Source organism: Loxodonta africana, chromosome 25 (assembly GCF_030014295.1).
Source record: "Loxodonta africana isolate mLoxAfr1 chromosome 25, mLoxAfr1.hap2, whole genome shotgun sequence".
NCBI classification, from domain to species: Eukaryota; Metazoa; Chordata; class Mammalia; order Proboscidea; family Elephantidae; genus Loxodonta; species Loxodonta africana.
Genome location: NC_087366.1, coordinates 37,494,556 through 37,516,249, shown reverse-complemented (window position 1 = coordinate 37,516,249; position 21,694 = coordinate 37,494,556). Strand labels below are relative to the sequence as shown.

The window sequence follows — 21,694 nt, the reverse complement described above, 5'->3', positions numbered from 1 at the left end:
ATGCAAAAATAAGGACATCCTTGGTAGCAAAAAGACTGTTTACTCTTTTTGCTAAAGACTTTGCTAACAATTGTTTAGTCTCCCTAGTGTCTGTCTGTTTTTCTGTCTCTCACACTCTCTCTCTTTCTGTCACACACACACACACACACCCTCCACTTTCCATCCAGAAAATTTCTTGATTTCAATAACCTTAACCTATCTTCCAAGATCTCCTACCAACTCTCTTCCCTCTTCCTGTTTTTCCCTTTCCTCCTTCATTCTGCCATAGGATTCTTATGTGTGTAGGGCTGTGGTGGGTGCTGGGGCTATAAAGTGTGTGAAACACAGCACTGAATATGACCAGGCCCCTGTCCTTAAGGAACTCTTGATATCGTGAGGGTGCTACAGGTAAATAGGTGATTGCAATGCCCTGTGCAATGCACTCTGATAGAGGAGCCAATCCCAGAATAAGTGCAGTTCAGAATCTGAGTAACCAGATCTACCCAACCTGGCTCATTCCTTGACCCCTCCATAGAAGTGAGCTAAATCTATGTTGTACAGTGTTTGTTGTAAATGTTTCCTTTGCTTCTTTCATTCTATACTCTGCTGTCCCCAAGTAGGCTATGAAACCCCTGGAATCGTAGAGTATTTCCTTCATTTGATTTTTCCCTTTCTTTGGAGATCTCGGCAACCTTTATGGCTTTACCTGCCTGCTCCGTGGCAGTGTATCAACTGAATTCTCACTTACTCACTACTAGATGTCAAAGCCATATCAGATGTTCCCATCTGAATGCCCGTTGGTTACTTCAGGTTCCATGTGGCATACCGAGAATTACGTCCCTTCCCCCTTCCGTTGCCTTTCACTACCACTTAGTTTTCCTTGTGAATGGTGCCTTATGAGGATTCTCACACTGGCTTGAAGCTGCTTTGCCCCTTTCCTTTCATTCATTTATTCTACAAAGACTTATCAAGAGCCTACTATGTGCAGGCACCATGTTAAGCACTTGGGATACAAGCATGCAAAACAGAGAATCCTGCCCTCAAGGAGCTTACATTCTAGTGGGCATGGGGTGGGAGCAAGAAAATAAACAGTGTACATGGTAAATAAATTATATAGTATATTGTTGTTAGTTGCCGTTGAGTTGATTCTGAAATGTTGATTAAGGGCTTTGTAAAAAAACTAGAACAGGAAAGTGGGAGTTGAGCAAAGGCTTGAAGGAGGTAGAGAGTTTAGTGAAGCAGGTATCTAGGGAACGAGGATTCCAGATGGAAGGAACACATTCTCCAAGGTAGAGATGGTGCCTGGTTGCTGTAGGCTGTGTGAGCAATGGAATAAAGGAGGTCAGGGAGGTAGCTGGGGGCCTAGGTCACCAGGGGCCTGTGGCCCCTGAGAGGGCTTTGCTTTTTACTCTGAGTGAAATGAGGAGTCTTTGCAGGGCTTTGGGCAGGGGAGTGACATGATCCGACTTAGGTTTTAAGAGGATCATTCTGGCTGTTACTTTGTGAATAGATGGTTAGGGGGCAAAGAAACAAGGGAGAACCATTAAGAGGATATTAATGCTTTCTGTGGACACAGTTCTACTTTGACATACATGGAGTTGCCATAAGTCAGAGTCAACTTGATGCCAACGGGGGGGCGGGGGGAGCAATCTAAGCAGGAGGTCATGGTATCTGAAGTCAGAGTGGTAGAAAAGATGTAGAGAAGTGATCAGAATCTGGATCTCCTTTAAAGCTACAGCCAGCAAGATTTCTTGTAGATTTGAATGTGGGGTGTAAGAGAGAGAGACATTTCTTTCAGTGTTTTTGACCTGAATATCTAGAATAGAGTTGCCATCAGTTGAGATGCAGAAGGTTGTGGGTGGAGCAGGTTTGTGTGGGAATGAAGGTCAGAGGTGTGAGATGGAGTAGGTACCTGGACATATGAGTCTGGAGTTTGGAAGAGATGTGCTTCACAGGTAAATTTGGGAACCATTGGCATATAGACAATATTTAAAGAACTAAAGGAGCTCCGCTAAGGGAGTAAGTATACACATAGAAAATGACCGTGGGGACCCACCAACAGATAAGGGAAAAGCAGAGGAGCCAGCAAAGGAGATGGAGAGGGAGTGGCCAACAGCGTAAGAAAAAAGCCAAGGGAAGATGGAGTTCTGGAAGCCAAGTAAAGAAAGTGTATCAAGGAGGAGAGAGTGAACTGCCATGTTAAATCCTGCTCATGGGCCAAGAAAGATGAGGACTGAGAGCTGACCTTTGAACTGAGCAACATGGTAGAGGTTTTAGCCAATCACCAGTTCCTGTCCGCTGCACCTTCACGATGGACCTTGGATCTCTATCTTGCTATTTCCAGCATCTTTTGCTATGTTTAGAAATCTCTAGAGCCCTCGCCTGACCCTAACATCAGAGGAAGACAGACTCCTTGGCCTGGCATTCAGGGCCTCAACCTTATTTTTAGCTTTACTACAACACCTCCCAGAAAAGTAAAATAGATGTTACTTTTGGCCTTGGATGATTTTTTTACTCTACCAAGTTACTCTCTTACCTCTCAAAATCTATCCATTCTGCCAGGGCCAATGCAAGTCCTTCTTCTGCGTGAAGTCCTAACCAACCGGGGCCACCAGACTACACTGATCTCTCAGTCTTCAGAGCTCTCTCTAATGCCGATGTTGTTTTATTTGGAACGTAATGTATTAACAAAATTTCAAGTATCTTAAATTTATCATTAAGTAGTGTAGAAAGAGTGTGGTCTCTGGAGCTCAGCAGATGTGGGTTTGAATTCCTGTGTTGTCACTTTCTAGTGTGCAATCTTGAATAAGTTATCCTAAGCCTTGGCATGTTCATCTTTAAGATAGAGATGTCATTGCCTTTCTCATGGAGTTGTGCACATTCATTGAATTAATGTAGTTGAATAGTTAATCGTGTGGTATGTGCTCAATAATTGATGGCTTTCTTCTTCATTGAGAGCAGAAATTGTGTCTTATTCCTCGCTTAACGTCAGTCATAGAGCTATCACACCTACTTGTGCACAGATTTACAGAATTGTGGATCAAGTCCAGAGCTACCACTTGTGGTTGTGCAGGTTGTTCACAGCACAGGGACTTTGACCAAGGGGACAAGTAGGGGCTGAAATAAGCCCACATGCCACTCAGCAAGCCCTTGAGACTTGGCATGGGACTGGGGCCACTCAGGGGAAGGGACATCAGTTTCTAATTTGCACCCCATGGTCTAGAAGTGGCCCCAATCAAATCCCAAAATATTGAATGACAGATTATTAACTTCCAAATGAGGGCTAAAATTTCATTGACTAATCATGCTGACCAACTTATAAGTGAAGTCAAATCCTTTCATTTCTAGCCCCGTTACTCTGGATCTCCTTTATTTATAAAATGAAGAGGTTTGATGAGATTATGTCTAAAGTTCACTTCATTTTCTATTTTTAATATTCTCTGATTTAGTGACTAGATGCTAAGTACATTTATTTTTCAGAACACTGGGTATTATCTTTTGTTAAATGCAATACAATGTTAAAAAAAATCATTTACTTATTCAACAAATATTTTCTTTGCTTTCTAAAATGCTGGATGCTCTGCTAGGTTTTGGAGATGCAAACTGAAAACAAGACCGTTGTTGTTTCTGCCCTCATGGAATTTACAGTCCAGTAAGGAAGACAGGCATTAAACCAATAATTACACAGATAGTTGACCAGTTGTCATAGGGATGGGTGCTATGAAGGAGAAATTTAGGGTGGGGATTTATTGTGGTGGAGGAGCCAGGAGAGGCCTCTCTGAGGAAGTTAGCCAGAAGCTGGAACTGAAGGATGAGCAGAGGTTAGCCATGTGAAACGGGGAGGAAGGTGTGGAACCCTGTAGGGTGTAGCAAGAAGGAGCTTAGCATGTCATAGGAAGAGAAAGGATGCCGGTGTGTGCAAGGGGTAGTGGCCCACGATGAGCTTAGAGAGCTAAGCACGGTCAGGTCTGCAGTGCCTTGTGAATCAGACCTTGTCACTCTCCAGCTTAAAGCCCTCCAGGGGTTTTCCATTGTGCCTCACCACATGTCCTCAGAGCCTCAGCTTGTTTCTCAACTCTCTTCTCTTACCCTATCCCCTGCAGGCCCTGGGCTCCAGCCACACCAGCCTTCTTTCTGTTCCTTGGCTACAACCAGCTTGTCCCATCCCAGGTCTTTGTGCTTCTCTTCCCTCTGCCTGGAATGCAGATCATTCCATGGCTGCTACCTTCCCTGTTGACCCAGTCTCATTGTTCCATTTGTGACACACATAAAACCACCTAAGACTAGCTTCTTCATTTTTTTATTTCTTTATTGTTTGTCTCCCCCATTAGCGTCCGAGCTCCGGGAGGGTAGGGCATTTCTGCCACGTGCACCATCTCCCCCAGTTCTAAGAGTCCTGCCTGTGGCACATGGTGGGTGTTCTGTAATGAACTGTGGAATGAAGGAAAGACTGCTAGGAATTTTCACTTTATTCTGTGCATCAGGGAGAAGCCATGAGAGATTTCTAAGTAGGTGAGTGACAAGATTTGATTTTCAAAAATTACCATGTTCTCCAATGGAAGAAAAAGGAGGAAAGAGAACTGTTACAGATGAAAAGAGACTTAAGGACTATGTTAACCAAAGGCCAGGTGAGGACTTTTTGGGATCCTGATTAAAACAAACTCACCATACAAAGCCTTTTTTTTTTTTTGGACAAAGTGCTTGTCTAGAAAAGAAGTGTAAGGAAATACTGACAGGTAAAATAATGTGATGTTTGGAGTTTTATTTTTTTAAATATTCTGTAAAAGAAAAAGAAAGATACACATGTGGGAGAAATAGATGAAGCAAGAACTGTAGCACGTTGGTAATTGTTGAAGCTGATTGATGGGTATTGGGGGATTCACTGTACTGTTCTTTTGTGTGCATTTGAAATTTTCTCTAATAAATAGTTTCATTATAAAAAATAATTTTTAAAAAAATTACATTGTCTTGGGGTGGCGTAGTGGTTAAGTGCTACGACTGCTAACCAAGAGGTTGGCAGTTCAAACCACCAGGAGCTCCTTGGAAACTCTATGGGGCAGTTATACTCTGTCCTATAGAGTCGCTATGAGTCAGAATTGAGTCGAAGGCAGTGGGTTTGGTTTTCTGGTTTTTGCCTCGGGGTGGGAGGGGTGGGGGAGAAGTCCTTGCTTAAGGGGCATTGAGTTTCTGCTGAGGGTGATGGAAAAACCTGGAAACAGATAGTGGTGACAGTCGCAAACAACATGATGCACATAATTAATAGCAATGAATTGTACATGTAGAAATGGTTGAAATGGCAATTTTGTTGTGGTGGTGGTATTTTACCACAAAAAAAAAAGAAAAAAATCAAAACCAGTTGCCATCCAGTCAATTCCAACTCACGACAACCCCATGTGTTACAGAGCAGAACTGCTCCGTGGAGTTTTCTTGGCTGTGATCTTTACAGAAGTGGGCCACCAGGCCTTTCTTCTGTGGCACCATTGGGTGGGTTCGAACCTTCAACATTTAGGTTAGTAGTCGGGCACAAACTGCTCTACCCAGGGACAGACATTTAAAAAAAGAAAAATTACACTGTCTTCTGGGTATAGGGCTTTGGGAGGATGAAGAGGAGAGGAAACAGCAAATTCCAGAGCTAAAGACCTGTTGCCTTGGTCCAGGTGAGGTGGTGATGGTGTGGTCAAGGGTTGTAGGTTCCAGAAGTATCTGGGAGGTGGAAACAGGGAGGCTTGCTTTTATACATTATTTCACTGGAGACACGCAACAGCCCTGTGTGGGGTGTCAGGTAGGTGACACCAATAGCCCAGTGCTGTAGGTCAGGCAGGAGACAATAAGCTGTATACTACAGAGAAGGACGCTGACCCACAGAGCTAAGGGATATGTGGAAGTTTACATGGCTTAAAGTATCAGAGTCGCAGCTTGAACTCAGGTCTTCTGAGTGCATGTTCCATGCTCTTAACAGTAGTTGATTATCACTTTCTTCCGTTCATTCATTTACTCACTCAGCAATTATCTCAGCCCCTGCTCTGTGCAGACTTCTGTGCTAGGTGTGTTGGGGCAAGTGACATCAAACATGGCTCCTCCGAAGACCCCAAAGAGCACGTTTCTTTACTGCTTTGCCATTACATAAAGTTTTTTCTTTTCCTTAGTTTTTTTTTTTTTTTTTATCGTAAGTGTTTTCAGACACACGCCAAAGGGGAATTTTCTATATGTTATTTTCAAGTATAACGAGCACCCTTAGACCTACTACCTACATGTAACAGTTGCTAGCATTTTCCATATTGTTTTATCAATTTCTCTTTGTCGAATATCCAAAGTAAAGGACAGTTCTCATGACATTTTATAGCTAAATATTTTACTATGCAGGCCTAGAAAATAAGAGCATTTTCCTGTATAACCACTATGCTATTATTACACATAACAAGATTAATCATTCCCTATTATCAGCTTATGCTCAATTCATATCAAATTTCTCCAATATTCCCAAAGCTCTCTTTTGTAAGATTTATTCAGATTGGTATCCAAAAAACCCAAGCATTACAGTTGGCTATGTCTCTTAAGCCTCTTTTAACCTTGAACAGTGTTCTCCCCTTTTTCATTCACGGCATGAGCTTACTTGGGCATCACTGCCAGCTGTGCTCTAGAATGCCCACTTTCTGCATTTGATTGTCTCTTTGTTGTGCCATTTAACTTGTTATCCCATCCCCGTATTTACTGAACACTAGTAATTGAATCGAAAGCCTTGAAAAGATCCAGGTTAAACTTTATTTTTCTTCAGAAAACATTTACAATTTTATTTTTAAATCAGTTTTGGGTTTTGGAATACAATTGTTAAAAAGGAAAAAAAAAAAAAAAACTCTAAAACTTGCAAAAACAGTGAAAAGTAAAGTTTCTTTCCCACCCTAACCTCCGGTGCTATAGTTTTCTCCTTAGAGACAATCACTTTTTTTTTTTTTTTAATTGTGGTAAAAATATATATAACAAAATATTTGCCAATTCAACAATTTTTGCATGTACAATTCAGTGACATTGAGTACATTCGTCATGTTGTGTAACCATCACGACTATGCTTTTCCAAATTATTCTACCGCTATTAACAGAAACTCAGTGCCTCTAAGCAATAGTTCCCTCTTTTCCTCTCCTTGCCAACCCTGGTAACTACTAATAAACTTTACCAAAAAACCAAATCCATTGCCGTTGAGTCTATTCCAACTCATAAAGACCCTATGGGTCAGAGTAGAACTGCCCCACAGGGTTTCCAAGGAATAGCTGGTGAATTCGAATTGCCGACCTTTTGGTTAGCAGCCGAACACTTAACCACTGTGCCACCAGGGCTCCAAACTTTAGTCTCTATATGTTTGCCTATTTCGTAGCCTTCAGTATGGATTACTCCTCAACATAAAGAAAACAAAAATCCTCACGACTGGACCAATAAGCAACATCATGATAAATGGAGAAAAGTTTGAGGTTGTCAAGGATTTCACTGTACTTGGATCTACAATCAACAACCATGGAAACAGCAGTCGAGAAATCAAAAGACACATTGCATTTGGCAAATCTGCTGCAAAAGACCTCTTTAAAATGTTGAAAAGCAAAGATGTCACCTTGAGGACTAAGGTGTGCCTGACCCAAGTGATGGTGTTTTCAGTCACATCATATGCATGTGAATACTGGACAATGAATAAGGAGGACCAAGGAAGAATTGACACTGCCTTTGAATTGTGGTGTGGGTGAAGAAACATACCGTGGACCGCCAAAAGAATGAACAAATCTGTCTTGGAAGAAGTACAACCAGAATGCTCCTTAGAAGCAAGGATGGCGAGACTATGTCTCACATACTTTGGACATGTCATCAGGAGGAATCAGTCCCTGGAGAAGGACACCAAGCTTGGCAAACTACAGGGTTTTATGCAGCTATCCTTTTGTCCATCAACCTTTTTCACCTAATGGTTTTAGCATCCATTGATGATCTTCACCTGAATCAATTATTAAATTAAGGGTTGCAAAATGGTAGTTTTACTGTTTACTTGTTTCTGTCAATGTTTCTACGTTCATCAGTTGGCATGCTTCTCTAAAGAAGAGCTTTTCCTCATTAACTGGGGCTTTGGGTTACACTGGAAAGGCAGGTGAATGCTTAGTTTTCACCTTTAATTTAAAATATTCAAATTAAGGAGTTGCTGTAATACCCAGATGCATCCAAGTTGTTAAGGAGGGGCACGCTTCTCCCAGAGACTGAGGGCTAGCACAGGCCCTTCTCTTCTCTTCCCTGCTTTTCTTTTCCTGGTGTGGTGTGCTCAAGGACACCACTGCCTCTTCTTTGATAATCACACCAGTGGCGTCAATAGGGTTGGTGTCACCCAGTGTGGTAACTCATGGTGTAACCCCCACCACACCTGGGATGGGCAGGGTGGCCAGTGAGCAGCCTGGCCTTGCCCCCTCCCGGCCCCCATGGCTCCCACAGCTCCTCCCTTCTTCCATTGTCCCAGACAAGGCCACTCCACGCTCTGAACGCCCTGACCGGTGGTGATGGGGTTGACAAGTTACCCCACAGGGTGATAGGTGATACCAACTCTGGTGACGCCACTGCCTTGGTGGCTCTTCCCCTGGCAGCACCAGCCTGCCCACCACCACTGTGAACCCTGGGGTCATTTTGGTGTCACCCCCTTTGACAGTGTCGAGGGGTGTGGTCTGGACCTCTGCACCCCCACAGTGACGCCACTAGTTAAACACACTAGTAGTTAAAATTTAAAGACCCCAACCATTTTTAAATGTTGGAAAGCAGGTAGAAATTTCCTGCAGAAGATATGGGTAACTGATTCAAAGTCTCTCATTAGACATTAACTGGATTAAGTTGAAGGCTTTGACTCACATCTAATCATTACCCCCTGGGCCACCCCTCCTCTTTTATTTGCTAATTCTTTTGTTGCTATGTCTGTTTCAAGCCAGAGTCATTTCCCTGGCTCCTCTGGATTAATGGAAAAAAATTTCATCCTGTACTTGGAGTTTTGTTCTAGCACTTCTAGTGTATGATCTCTTAAGCAAGTTATATAAACTGAAACTCATTTTTCTCCAGGAAGAACGAAGATGCTACCAATGCCTACTTTATTAGGTTTAATGAGGTAACTGAGTAAAAATGTAAAGATCCCATGTAAAAAAAAAAAATTTTTTTTAAGTGGGATCAAGCCCCAAGTCCACCTCTGGGCTCTAGGCTGAAATCAATCAACCTCTCCCTTGATTGCATTATGGACTTGACTATTTACCAGACTTCTTTATAAAGTTTTTCTTTTCTTAGATCCTTTTAGTCTTTAAAGAAAGCTTGTTTTCCAGCTTTTTCTAGCTGCCCCATCTCTAATCAAGAAGTCATCTCACAAAGCTTTGCAACGTCCGTGACTTTTGCCCCCAATTTCTCTAAATTAGGCAGCTGGATATAAGAGAAAGAACATGGATTATGGTCTCTAGCAGACATGGGTTCCAATCTTGGTTCCATGAAGCGCTGGCTGTTTGACATTAAGTTAAATGAACTGTTTTATCATTTCCTCGTGCGTTTCGTAGATGTGAAAACAGATGGTTGTATTAAATGCCGGAATTACATTTGAAAAAATGTAGACAGTCTTAGTAAAGGATCTCAAATTTAGCAGTTACTCAGTAAATGTTTCTTTCTCTCCATTCTTTAAATTATTTTACCTTAAATTCCCACTGCCTCCCACCCATGGAGTTCACTTTTGCAAGTTTTAATGTCATCTCAGCCTACTTGTTTATCTGTGCCTACCTCAAGCATTCTCTAGCCACCTGTGCTTTGGAGAAGGCTGCTTTCTGCCCTGGAGGTTGCTACTAGGCTAATGTAAGTCTAAAAAGATGGCTATTGTTTCGTTGTCTTCAGTGTGTATTTGAATATAAGAAATCTAACATGGAATTTTAATTTATTGAGTATCTGTATTTAGACTTTCCCAGTGATCCAAGCTGTCTGTAAATTTACTTTAATGATGAAAACGAGGCAGGAAGTACTTTTCAAACGGGAAACACTCTTCCATTATGAGTTAGCTGTCTGTCCATCCTCTCTTAATGTTGGTTGGGTTAAAACAATTGTGTATAAATGGCTCCAGCTGTGGACCATGTGGTACTTGCCATTTTTACCCTGGGAGTTTTTGTGGTATAATTGACGTGGTCTGCCTTACAGCAGCTGGATGAAAAGCCCTATTGTTTGGGGTGTTCCCTGGGGTGAGTGCACAGCATGTACCGAAAAATTGTGCTAGTAACACTGAGCCGAAGTTCGACTTTGCTAAAAAAAGGAACCTTTTTTTCTCAGCGTGAACTGTTGTCGTAAGCATGATTTCAGGCAACTATTTAAGTTGGTCAGTATGCTGGAAGTAGCTGTTTTTCAATTAAAAAATGGCTTAACATTTACTCATTAATGCAATCTGCCAAGAACTTCACCTAAGCATTGTTGGGCTAGTTTGAGTTACCTTAAGACAGTAGTATAACGGTTTTTGTTTGTTCGTTGGTTTGTTGAGCTCTCTCAGTAATTCAAAGGGGCTTTTTCAGGAATGTGTTCCATCCATGCAAGGTTGGCAGTGTGATCCATAGCAAGGAATCTGCTGGTGCTTAGGAGACAGGGCGCCTGAGTCCTGACTCTTGGGTGCTAAGTGCAGAGATAGGAGTGCAGGTGTAAAGGACCAGGTGGTAAACCCTGCCTGAGGAGGCCAGGGAAGGCTTCCTGAGGAGAAGTGGGACTTTGCCAAGGCTCTGAACTCAGAAAGGGTCTTCAAGGCAGAGGGGACCGTAGGTGCAAAAGCATGACAGTGCTAAATAGGGGAAACACCATGGCAAGTTTAGAGAATCGTAAGCAATTTAGATTTTTTCTAATGTATGTATTTCTACTTCAGTCTTCTACTCACCAACATTCATATTAAAACTAAAATCCAGCCCCATATCCATATTAGTTTTTAACCAGCACAAACAACAGAAAGTAATACTGGTGACGGGTAGCGAATGCTTCTGTTTAATCATCGTTTCTTTCTAGACCCAGGGCACTGCACAGGTTGGCTCCAGGCTCTGTAATATTTGATTAGCTTAAACTACTAAATCCGCTTTTCCCAGCACCGTCTGCTCATCAATGCAGCCAAACCCACCCAGTGTAACAACACTTCCTGAATCCCTGGTGGTGGGGGGTGCTGGTGGCAGGGCCTGGGAGGGAAGGCTGGGAGAGTCTGAGGAAGCAATTCAGAGACAATAAGCCACAGGTGCTCCTCCTGTCCAAGAACTTTAGCGCCAATGTATATGTTAAATAGGAATCAACTTGATGGCAACTGGAAAAAGTATACTAAAGCTGTCTGCCCTTCCTTGCTAATTTTAGGTCAGTCTCATGCATTGTCTATTTTTTTTTTAACTTTTTATTACGGAAAATTTCAAACATATATAAAAATACAGAAAATAATATAATGAACTCCCATGCCCCCATCATCTGGCTTCAACAAGTATCAATTTACGGTTAATCTTGTTTCATTTATATCCCCAGCTATTCCTAACTGCCCCCACCCACCTACCTAAATGGAATTATTTCTAGTAAACCCCAAACATTTCATTGTAAATACTTCAGAATGTATCTCTGAAAAATGACTTTTTTCCAACAAAACTACAAAATCACGATCACATCTAAAAAATTAGTAATAATTCCTTACTATCACCAAATATCCAAAGAGTTTCAGAAATTGTGTTACTTTCCTTTTCAGTTGATTTGTTCAAATCAGGAGTCACAGAAGGCCCACACGTTGCATTTGGTGGATTTGTCTCTACATCTTTTTTCTTGCAATTTATTTTTTGAAAAAACTGGGTTATTTGTCCTGTAGAATGTCCTGAATTCTGTATTTTGCTGATTGCATACCTATGGTGTCATTTAACATGCTCATCTGTTCCCTGTATTCCCTGTAACCTACTAGGTGATCTAGAGACTTGATCTGACTGACTGAAGTTATTTGGTTCATGTTTAGTGCAGGCCCTGTTTTAGTAATTGGTGTTGGAGTCTCCTGGGAGGAACTCCAGTAATGCATAATGCCATGGTCCTTCATGTTGCCAACCCACTGACCTCACCCTTGGACATTATTCCTAAACCACCCTAGGTTTGCAGGCTGTATCCTGTATTGAACCTCCCTGCTGTGTTTCTCGAATGAAGCCAGAGAGGGGTGGGATAACATGTGCCAGGCAGTGTATAAACTCTGGAGCTACCACTGTCAAGTTGTGATGGGGCAGTGAAGGAAGCAAACAGGAGCTGACATGTAAATCTCTGGGGTAGGAGTAGGGGAAAGGAGAAGGAACCAGCACTTGTATGGTAGGAGAAGGTCTCTCTGAGAAGATGAGAAAGGGCCAGTCACATGAATGAGGAGGCAGGGACAGGGCAATGATTGTAGTTGGACAGGATGACTGTCTGTAGGACTGAGATGCCACTTAGGAGCCCATTGTAGTAGGACCTGTTGGATGATGATGATTTGGACTAGGTGGTGGTAGTAGGGATGGAGGAAGTACCATTTACTCTGGAGGAAGGACATACAGGACATGGGAGGTGAGAAAGAGGAAGGTTTCCTGGTTTAAGCAAGTGGGTGAAAGCAGTTGTGGCATTAGCCCTGAGCACCTTGACAGGAAGGTGAGGGGGCTTGTGGGAACCTCCCTGGAGCACCCAGTCTAGTCCCCTTAGGGATTGCACGCTGGGTTTATACCTCATAAGTGCATTTTAGGCCTTTTCCTTTGTACTGCCTGCCCTTTGACCATTGAATTGCTCAATGGCACTTCCAAAAGATAGAAAAAAGGAACAAGGCTGGTAGAAACATCATGGTTTTTGACCAAAAAAATCCAAACCCACTGCCATTGAGTCAATTCTGACTCATAGCGACCCTATAGAACAGAGTAGAACTGCCTCATCGAGTTTCCAAGGAGCGCCTGGCGGATTCGAACTGCTGACCTCTTGGTTAGCAGCCATAGCACTTAACCACTATGCCACCATGGTCTTTGAAGACTTTGCAAAACGAGACTTGCACCCAAGTGTAAGGCAATAATATCATTAATCAAGTTTACCATTAATTTTTATAACTAAAAAAAAAAGTTTACTAGGGAGAAGTTTAAAGCTAAGAATCAAATAAAACTTCCGAGTTTTCTGCTTATTTCACTTAGCTTTGGTGTCATCTTTCTTCATTATCACAGATGATTGAGTTGAAGTAAAATTGGCTGAATGATAATTTCCCAATAATAACATTATGAAGGTTATATGACTTTTGGGTAGAGCATTTGCAGTGCTTCACAATACATGTCTAAAACTTCAATTCCTAAAGCATTCCCTGCGAAAAGAGATACACATTCCTATGCCCAGATTCTAAATAATAAAAGACATCAGGAGTGTTTTGAAAATTGTTGGACCAATTTAAATTGCATTTGAAAACCTCTTTTGAGAACTCCTTTGTCTGTATGTGGTCTCTATGTGATGACTTTCCCACTAGCAGCTGGTCACTGCCAACTTCTGGTGGCTTGAGAAAGTAAGCCGTTTCCCACGCTCCCACATGTAAACCCAACTGGGATGTTTGTGCAATACTGTATTGCTGGAAGAGAAGAGGGTGAAAGACCAGCTGCATGGAATTCCTTCACTAACTCCCTCTTCTGCAGCCTGTCATTGTGTCCTGAAAATTAGTGCTGGATCCAGGTGATGATGGAAAATATAGCACCTAAAGATTTGACAGCCCTTGGAATTTGATTAATAAAAGAGGGTTTTGTTAAATCCACACTTAACTCCCAAAGTTCTCATTCTTTCCCAGTTATTAGCTGCTGGTGAGTCGACTGTGACTCATGGCAATCCCATGTACAACAGAATGGAATGTTACCCAGTCCTGCACCATCTTCCCAATTGTTGGTATGTTTGAGTCCATCGTTGGAGCCACTGTGTATAATGAGTACCTTCCAACTTAGGGGGTTTATCTTCCAGCATTGTATCAGACAATGTTTTGTTGTGATCCATAGAGTTTTCGTTTTTGGAAGTAGGTCTCCAGGTCTTTCATTCTAGTCTGTCTTAGTCTGGAAGCTCCACTGAAACCTGTCCACCATGGATGGCCCTTCTGATGTTTGAAATACTGGTGCCATAGCTTCTGGCATCATAGCAACATGCTTGCCACCACAGTACAACAAGTTGACCGATGTGGAGTAGAAAAGATATGGAACATTTTGGCTCCAACACATTGAACCTTTTTTTTTTTTTAACTAGGTTCTTGGCATATTGCAAGCACTTGATTTTACGTTTCTCTCTGCCCACCCCACCCCTTCCTCTAGTAATGAGTCTGAAATGACTGAAGGTTAAAGATGTGGGAAGAGGATGAGGGGAAATAAGTGGCTTGGGAAACTCACAGGCCTTCTAGCCAAGTCCTGGACAATTGAGAGTTGCTTTTTAGATTTCTATTTTTCCAACCTGTTTATGATACAGCCTCTTAAAGTGTAAAATTAGGGAATTAAAACCAGGTTCTCTAAGTAAAAACATGATTAGAGCCATATTCTATTTCCTCAGTGGGTTGTGCACTGACAAGAATATGAGAGGATGGTCAGCGCCTTATCCGTTAGCATAACCCTGGAGGGTCCAAGTGTCCCCACCACCATAGGGCAGAGTTGCTACTGTATCTCGGTGGCTTCTTTCCCATCTTCCCAAGGACTGTGGGTTTTAGTTGAATAAGAGCAGTAATGCTTATTTTATAGACAGTAATAACACCCAGTAGCTGATTTCAAGAAGGCTCGAAGGCCAGCTTTGGAAAGATCAGGAAGACCAGTTTTAGAATCAGGCTCCCTGGGTTCAAATCTCAAGACTGCCACTTATTATTTGGTGACTTTGGAGAAATTAATTAACATACCTCAGTTTCCCCAGCAGAAAAATATGGATAATAGTAGTACCTAGTGTTATGGGGTTATTCTGAGGATTAGATACTAATAAGATGCATGGAACATGGTAAACATTCAATAAGTGTTAGCTATAAGCTATTCAAAATAATAATGTCCCAAAACATATTTACCTCTTGACACTTTACTAATTTTTTATTTATTGTATAATCATGATTTTTATCAGTCCCTCACCTTATCCTGTGAACTGTGGGTCTCTTCAAAGGGAAGATTGCAAAGGGACGTATTAATGGTAAAATATCTATAACAAAAAGTTTGCCATTTTAACCATATATTTCAGTGGCATTATATACACTCACCATGTTGTACAACCATCCTCACTGTCTATTCCCAAAAGTTTTGCATCAGTCCAAGCAGAAATTCAGAACCCCTTAAGGAGCCCTGGTGGTGCAGTGGTTAAAGAGTCCATCTGCTAACCAAAAGGTCAGCAGATTGAATCCACTAGCCGCTTCTTGGAAACCCTACGGGGCAGTTCTACTTTGTCCCATAGAGTCGCTATGAGTCGGAATTGACTCAATGGCAAAGGGTTTGGTTTTTTATATTATTTTAAGGAGCCTGGTGGTGCAGTGGCTAAGTGTTCAGCTGCTAACTGAAAGGTCAGAGGTTCGAACCCGCTAGCCATTCTTTGGGAGAAAGATGTGGCAGTCTGCCTCTGTAAAGATTTACAGCCTTGGAAAATATTAGCCCAAGAGACTAAAGGGCCACATAAACCAGAGACACCAGTAGCCTGAGACCAGAAGAACTAGATGGTGCCTTGCTACCACCAGTGATCTCCCTGACAGGAAACATAACAGAGAGTCCTGACGGAGCGGGAGAAAAGTGTGGAGCAGAACTCAAATTCACAGAAAATGACCAGGCCTAATGGTCTGACAAAAAATAACACACACGAGGAATGTGCTTCTTAGTTCAGATATACGAGACCAAATGGGCAGCTTCTGTCCGGAGGCAGGAGGAGAAGGCAGGAAGGGACCGGAACTGGTTGGATGGACACACGGAACCTAGGCTTGAAAGGGGAGTGTGCTGTCACATTGTGGGGATTGCAACTAATGTCACAAAACAATATGTATATAAATTTTTGCATGAGAAATTAACTTGAGCTGTAAATTTTCACCTAAAGCACAATTAAAAAATACAAAAGAGAGAGAGATTTACAGCTTTGGAAACCCTATAGGGCAGTTCTACTCTGTCCTATAGGGTCGCTCTGAGTTGGAATCACTCCAGGACAAGGAGCTCAGCAATAGCTCCCATTCCCTTTTCCCCCCAGCCCCTGGTAACCGCAAATAAACTTTTGTCTCTATGCTATTTGCCTATTCTATGTATTCAATATAAGTGTGCTCATACAGTATTTATCCTTTTCTGTCTGACTTATTTCACTCAGCACAATGTTTTCAGAGTTCATCCTGTCAGAGAATATATCAGGACTTTGTTTCTTTTTGTGGCTGAATAATACTCCTTGTATATATATGCCACCTTTTGTTTATGTCTTCATCTGTTTATGGACGTTTAGTTTGTTTCCACCTTTTGGCTTTGTGAATACTGCTGTAATGAACATTGGTGCAAACATACCTGTTCGTGTCCTTGCTTTCAAGTCTCTTGAGTGTATAACTAGGAGTGAAATTGCTGGGTCATATGGTAATTCTATGCTTAATTTTTTGAGGAACTGCTAAACTATTTTCCACAGCACTTGTACCATTTTACAGTCCCACCAGCAGTGCATGAAGGTTCCAGTTTCCCAACAACCTGCCCAACACTTGTTATTTTCCATTTTTCTGATAGTAGCCATCCCAGAGGGGTGGTGGTGGTGGTATGCCCTACCCATGTCTGTACCCACAGTATTTAGCACCATCCTGGTACGTAAGGATAACTCAGTTTGTTGAATAAATTAATGAAGGTTGTAATAATGACTTATGTTTGAATAGTGCTTTGCTTTTCCCTTTCACGTCTATTCCCATCATCTTATTTGAAATAAAGAAGGCATGGATGAGGAAGCCTGAGACTTGAAGTTTGAGACACTTGCCCAAGGTCCTGTGACTGGTATATGGCAGAGTCAGGTCTTAGGATTCTTACCAGTATTCTTTCCCCAAGCTCTACTGCCTGGAAAAACAAAGCTGAGTTGTTAAATTTGGGATCATGTCCTTCTCAAACTCTGTTGTATTTAACCTACTCGGTACCTACTGACAACGATCTGAGTTGAGTTCCAGTCTTCCTTGCATTCCCTTTAACCGTACTTGGTTTTGCACAGGTCACCACAAATGGCATCATCGCAATGAGTGAGCCCCCAGCTGAGGAATCCCATCCTGGACTCTTCCCACCGACCTTCGGGGCCATCGCACCTTTCCTGGCTGACTTGGACACCTCAGATGGCCTTGGGAAGATTTATTATCGAGAGGACTTCTCCCCTTCTGTCACTCGGCTGGCAGCAGTGTGTGTCCAGAGAGGATTCCCGGATGTCTCTTTCCAGCCCCGTAGTGTGGTGGTTGTCACTTGGGAATCCGTGGCCCCCTACGAAGGGCCCAGCAGGAACCCTGCCCAGGAAGGCAAGGTAAGTATTCATGGAGGTACACGTGTAAATAGTCTAACAGATGGGTTTTACACTCTTTGGTCTTCTGGTTCGTGCTATTCTGATATACATCCTGTCTGAGTTATTAGTAAAGACAGGAAATCCAAAGCATGTCCAAAAGTTCTAAAATTTATCTACAAGGCTATATAAATCTATGTTTCAATGATGATTAGATACAAAGAAGGGCAATTTCTGAGAAGACTACTATCCAGCCAGAATATGGCTGATAAATAGCATCCCCAACCTGTGTTTAAAAATATATAACCTTAGTTTTGGTGGCAAAGTAGTTTCTAATTAAATAGAGACGTTATTAATATGAAGTGATAGGTTTAAAATAACATGGTCCTGAGGGATGTGAAGAAATAAAGACAAGGCCCTACACCCTAGTTGGGGAGATAAGAATCATTTGCACCGTGAGTGGTTGAGAAAACAAGTGCTATCAGAATTCTGAGGTAGGGTCCATGTGGGCTCAGTGGTCAGGAAAGACTGTAGAGGCTGAACTTACCCTTGAAGAATGGGGAATATTTGGGTGGGTCAAGAAGCCATGACAGGCCTTGAACTGACCTTAGGACATGCCTCAATTTTTCTTGGAAAAATAATTTCTCCTCACCATTATTTAATTTTTATAAGATTACAGGGTAGAGAGAAACTGGAAAAGTGCAAAATCTCTGCATTTAAATGGCGGTTGTTCCCAAAGTGCTTACCACAGAACACTTTTCCTGTATGAGAGTTCTTCAGAGAAAGGCCTCCTTGGAGACTCATACTGGGAAGTCTGGCAGTAAAGAAAACTGCTTAATGTTTAACCTCGTATTTCTCAAACTTTTTTGGCCATACTTTTTTTTCCCCCTCAAAACACATTACCTCCCATATGTGTTTTGTGTGGGACTTTGGGAAAGTTCATTATGGGCCTCTATGACATTTTGCTCTGCCAACTGTTATCTTGTCTGAGTGCTGTACTTGAAAAACTGCTTAAGATCTCAAAATTCTTGAGTGCCTCCCTTTCACTTGCACGATAAATGCACAATTCCTTGGTACTAAGCCCTCACTGCCTCTCGGGCCTAATCTTCTGTTACTCTTCCACACGCCCTCTACAGCAATGATACCAAATTATTTGTAGTTCCCTGATCATGCTCCTCCTTTCTTTTTTTAACTGTAGTCTCTTGCACATGCTGTCCTCTCTACTTGTGATGTCCTTTCCCTGACCCTCTTGAACTCTCGTTTGTTCATTCAGACTCTAGCCCTCTGTGAGGACTTGATCAACCACCGTCTCCTCCACTCCCACTCTCCTCAGTGCTGGGCGTTTCCTCCTAAGGCTCCTGTAGCTCTTTGCACACATCCTCATTATAGTATCCAGCCCCAGGTTTTGTGATGTTTGATTCACAGGTCAGCCTTCCCATGGAAACAGTAAACTTTCAAGTGCAGGGACCATGTATTTTTATTTACTGTCTCCACAGAATTTGGGCCAATGCCTGGCTCATAGGGAAGGTACTAACATTTATGGAGTACTTCCTCTGTGCCTGGCCCTTCATAGGCTATCTCATGTAATCTTCATAACATTTCTGTGAGGCAGGTGGTTTTATTTCTGTTTTACTTGATGTGAAACTCAAGGCTTAGAGAACTTAAGTAACATGCCCAAGGTCACACAACCAATAGAGAGTAGAGCAAGCATTCGGATCCAGGTCTGTTTTCTCCCAAAGCTCACATTTTTTCTACTGTATGATGCTTTGGCCCAATAAATATTTGCTGGATGATGACTGAGGTTGAATATGTCTAATGGCCATGGAAACAAATTCTAAGGATAGGAATTTCCTACGTTGGATGAGATTTAGGCCACCATCTGAAGTTACCATGGTCTTAGAGTTACATGGCCTTAGAGTTATTTCATTGGTGCTATCCTGGAATTTAGTACTTGGTCCTTGCTACAAGAGTACTGCTTTTAGAATGAGATGAGTGTACTGCCATCTCTTTACAGTACTTTTTATAAATGAGCTTCTGGTGAATAACGCATTATAAGATCTCCAGATTCTTTTCCTAAGTAACTGATTTTTAACTCACCTTCACAGAGAAACACATTTCAGGCTGTTCTGGCCTCCTCCGATTCCAGCTCCTATGCCATTTTCCTGTATCCAGAAGATGGTCTGCAGTTCTATACGGCATACTCAAAGAAGGACGAGAACCAAGTTCCTGCTGTGGTTGCGTTCAGCCAGGGTTTAATGGGAATCATATGGAAGACCGATGGTGCTTATAATATATTTGCGAATGACAGAGAATCAATTGAAAACTTAGCCAAGTATGCTTTCTTTGTTCTTTAATAGATTCTCCTATAACAAGATTATCATTTCTTAAGGATAGTGTTATGGGCATTATAGAATGTTACATAAAAATCTTCCCACAGATTTAAATTTTGTGTCTAGTTTTTATATTATGCAGTACTTTTTTCTGATGAGATCAAGGGAATATACCCTTAGGACGAACAGGTGTCCTGTTTTTAGCTATCATCCTTAGTTTAAGTAGTTTCTACCATTTCCCCTGGAAGTATAAAGTTAGAAATGAGTTATTCAAACCTGTGTCCTTCTGTGAACCTGAGACAGAAAACCTTTTCCTCCTTTCCCATAGATTAGTGTTGTTCTTACAACAAAATGAGTCCTTTCTTGGGTTATTGTGAAGAATTTGGTAAAAGGAGGAGAAGCCAAGACTGGTTTTCCTAAAATTGAAATATTTCCTTTCCTATTATTCTGGAAAAATAAAAAGAACTTCCCTCTCTCCCCTAATTTCATATTGTCAAATCTACCCTGAAACTCGCCTGCCTTTTGCATAATGGTATGTTCATAAATGTTCAACAACCTATTTTCTGGGTGTGGCAGGGCAAGTCCTGATTTATAGTGTTTGCCTATTTCTGGGGTCTAAATACTCCTACCATGGCAAATTTCAAGCCACTAGTGTGATGTCACTCAACACAGACTTGAGAAACAGCATATTATTACATAATATGATGTAGTATTTTCACCATGCATATATACTTAACTCAGGGCTTCAAGCTAGTTCTTCCTGGTTCAGTCATAGCCAAGGAACAGACCTGAATTTTTATAATTTGGGTGAACTAGAACGGTAACTGGAACGGGAAAAATTAGAAGCCCTGTTAGAAACTTAATCTCCTTCTTGAAAAACAAGGGCAGAATACGTGTTGCATAGCAACCGAATCCCTGGTGGATTTTGTGCAAAGTGGGCAACAGTGGTGCCTCGCTCAAAGATGGCAGCTGACTGACTGAGTTGCTCTCCACAGTCCTGCCAGTAATCAATCTCATGCTTCAGGCTCCTGAGAGGGCTCACTATGCCTCTTCTGAATCTCCCATTCCAGGGCTTCCACCTGTAGTTTTTCCTACTAGAGTTACCGTTCTGGACCACCAAAATTATAAAAATTTAGATCTGTCCTGGTTTCGCCTCGTCGGCCATGACTGAACCAGTTCAAACCTATTCAGAGCCCTGATTTAAATAAGTTCAACAGCATAGGTAAAGAGAATAGTAAAATAATTAGGATTTGATGAGTTTTGAGCATCTTTGTCTTTAATGGAATGTATTTAGTTGTAATATTGCATAAGTAATTTTTTACAATGGCTGTAATTTTTAAAAAAACTGTCTTGCAAATGCTCTCATGAGTTTAGTACAAGCAAGCTCACATACCACCACCTTTACTTGAGATAGGCAGGTTGGTTAAATGTTCTGCTTCTGCAAGATTTTGATCCTTCATTCTCCATCCCACCCCAATTTTTTGCTCAGTTTTCTCCAAAGACCCATTCTGAGTAATGGTATGTCCTCTCTTTCCATCTTATTATATAAGATGGTCATTTTGTCTCATTTCTAATAGGAACATTTTCTAGTCATAGATACCTAAGAGTAAAAATAGTGGCGCAAGAGGTAAAAATTCAGGTTAATATGCTGTATTTGATAATTATAAAATGCCTTTGTGTTCTAGATGTATTTGCTTTTCACTACACATGTTGAACACAGAAAGGTAAACAGACCTGCCCAATAGCCTTCACCTACTTAACGGAGTTGGGATTTCTAATAGACCATGCTGTGGAAAGAGAATAGTCAACAGGTTCCTTACGTGATAGGGCATTTAACCAAGGACTAATATGAATCAAACTTTAAGGCCTGAACCACAGCTCTCCAGTGTCTGAGGGTAAGCCAGTGCAAGGGCTGTACCCATTTGGATAAGTCCTCATAGAGTAGCCCAGG

At 41.8% G+C, this 21,694-nt stretch overlaps 1 protein-coding gene across 1 annotated transcript in view; it reads left to right on the top strand.

Annotated features, from left to right (window-relative positions):
* Positions 1 to 21,694, top strand: part of NID1 (nidogen 1) — an 89,162-nt gene that overhangs the window by 8,215 nt on the left and 59,253 nt on the right. Inside the window, exons 2-3 of the mRNA XM_003410906.4 lie at positions 17,138 to 17,437; positions 19,519 to 19,745. Coding sequence (XP_003410954.2) covers positions 17,138 to 17,437; positions 19,519 to 19,745 — 527 coding nt within the window. The remainder of the gene's footprint in view (positions 1 to 17,137; positions 17,438 to 19,518; positions 19,746 to 21,694) is intronic.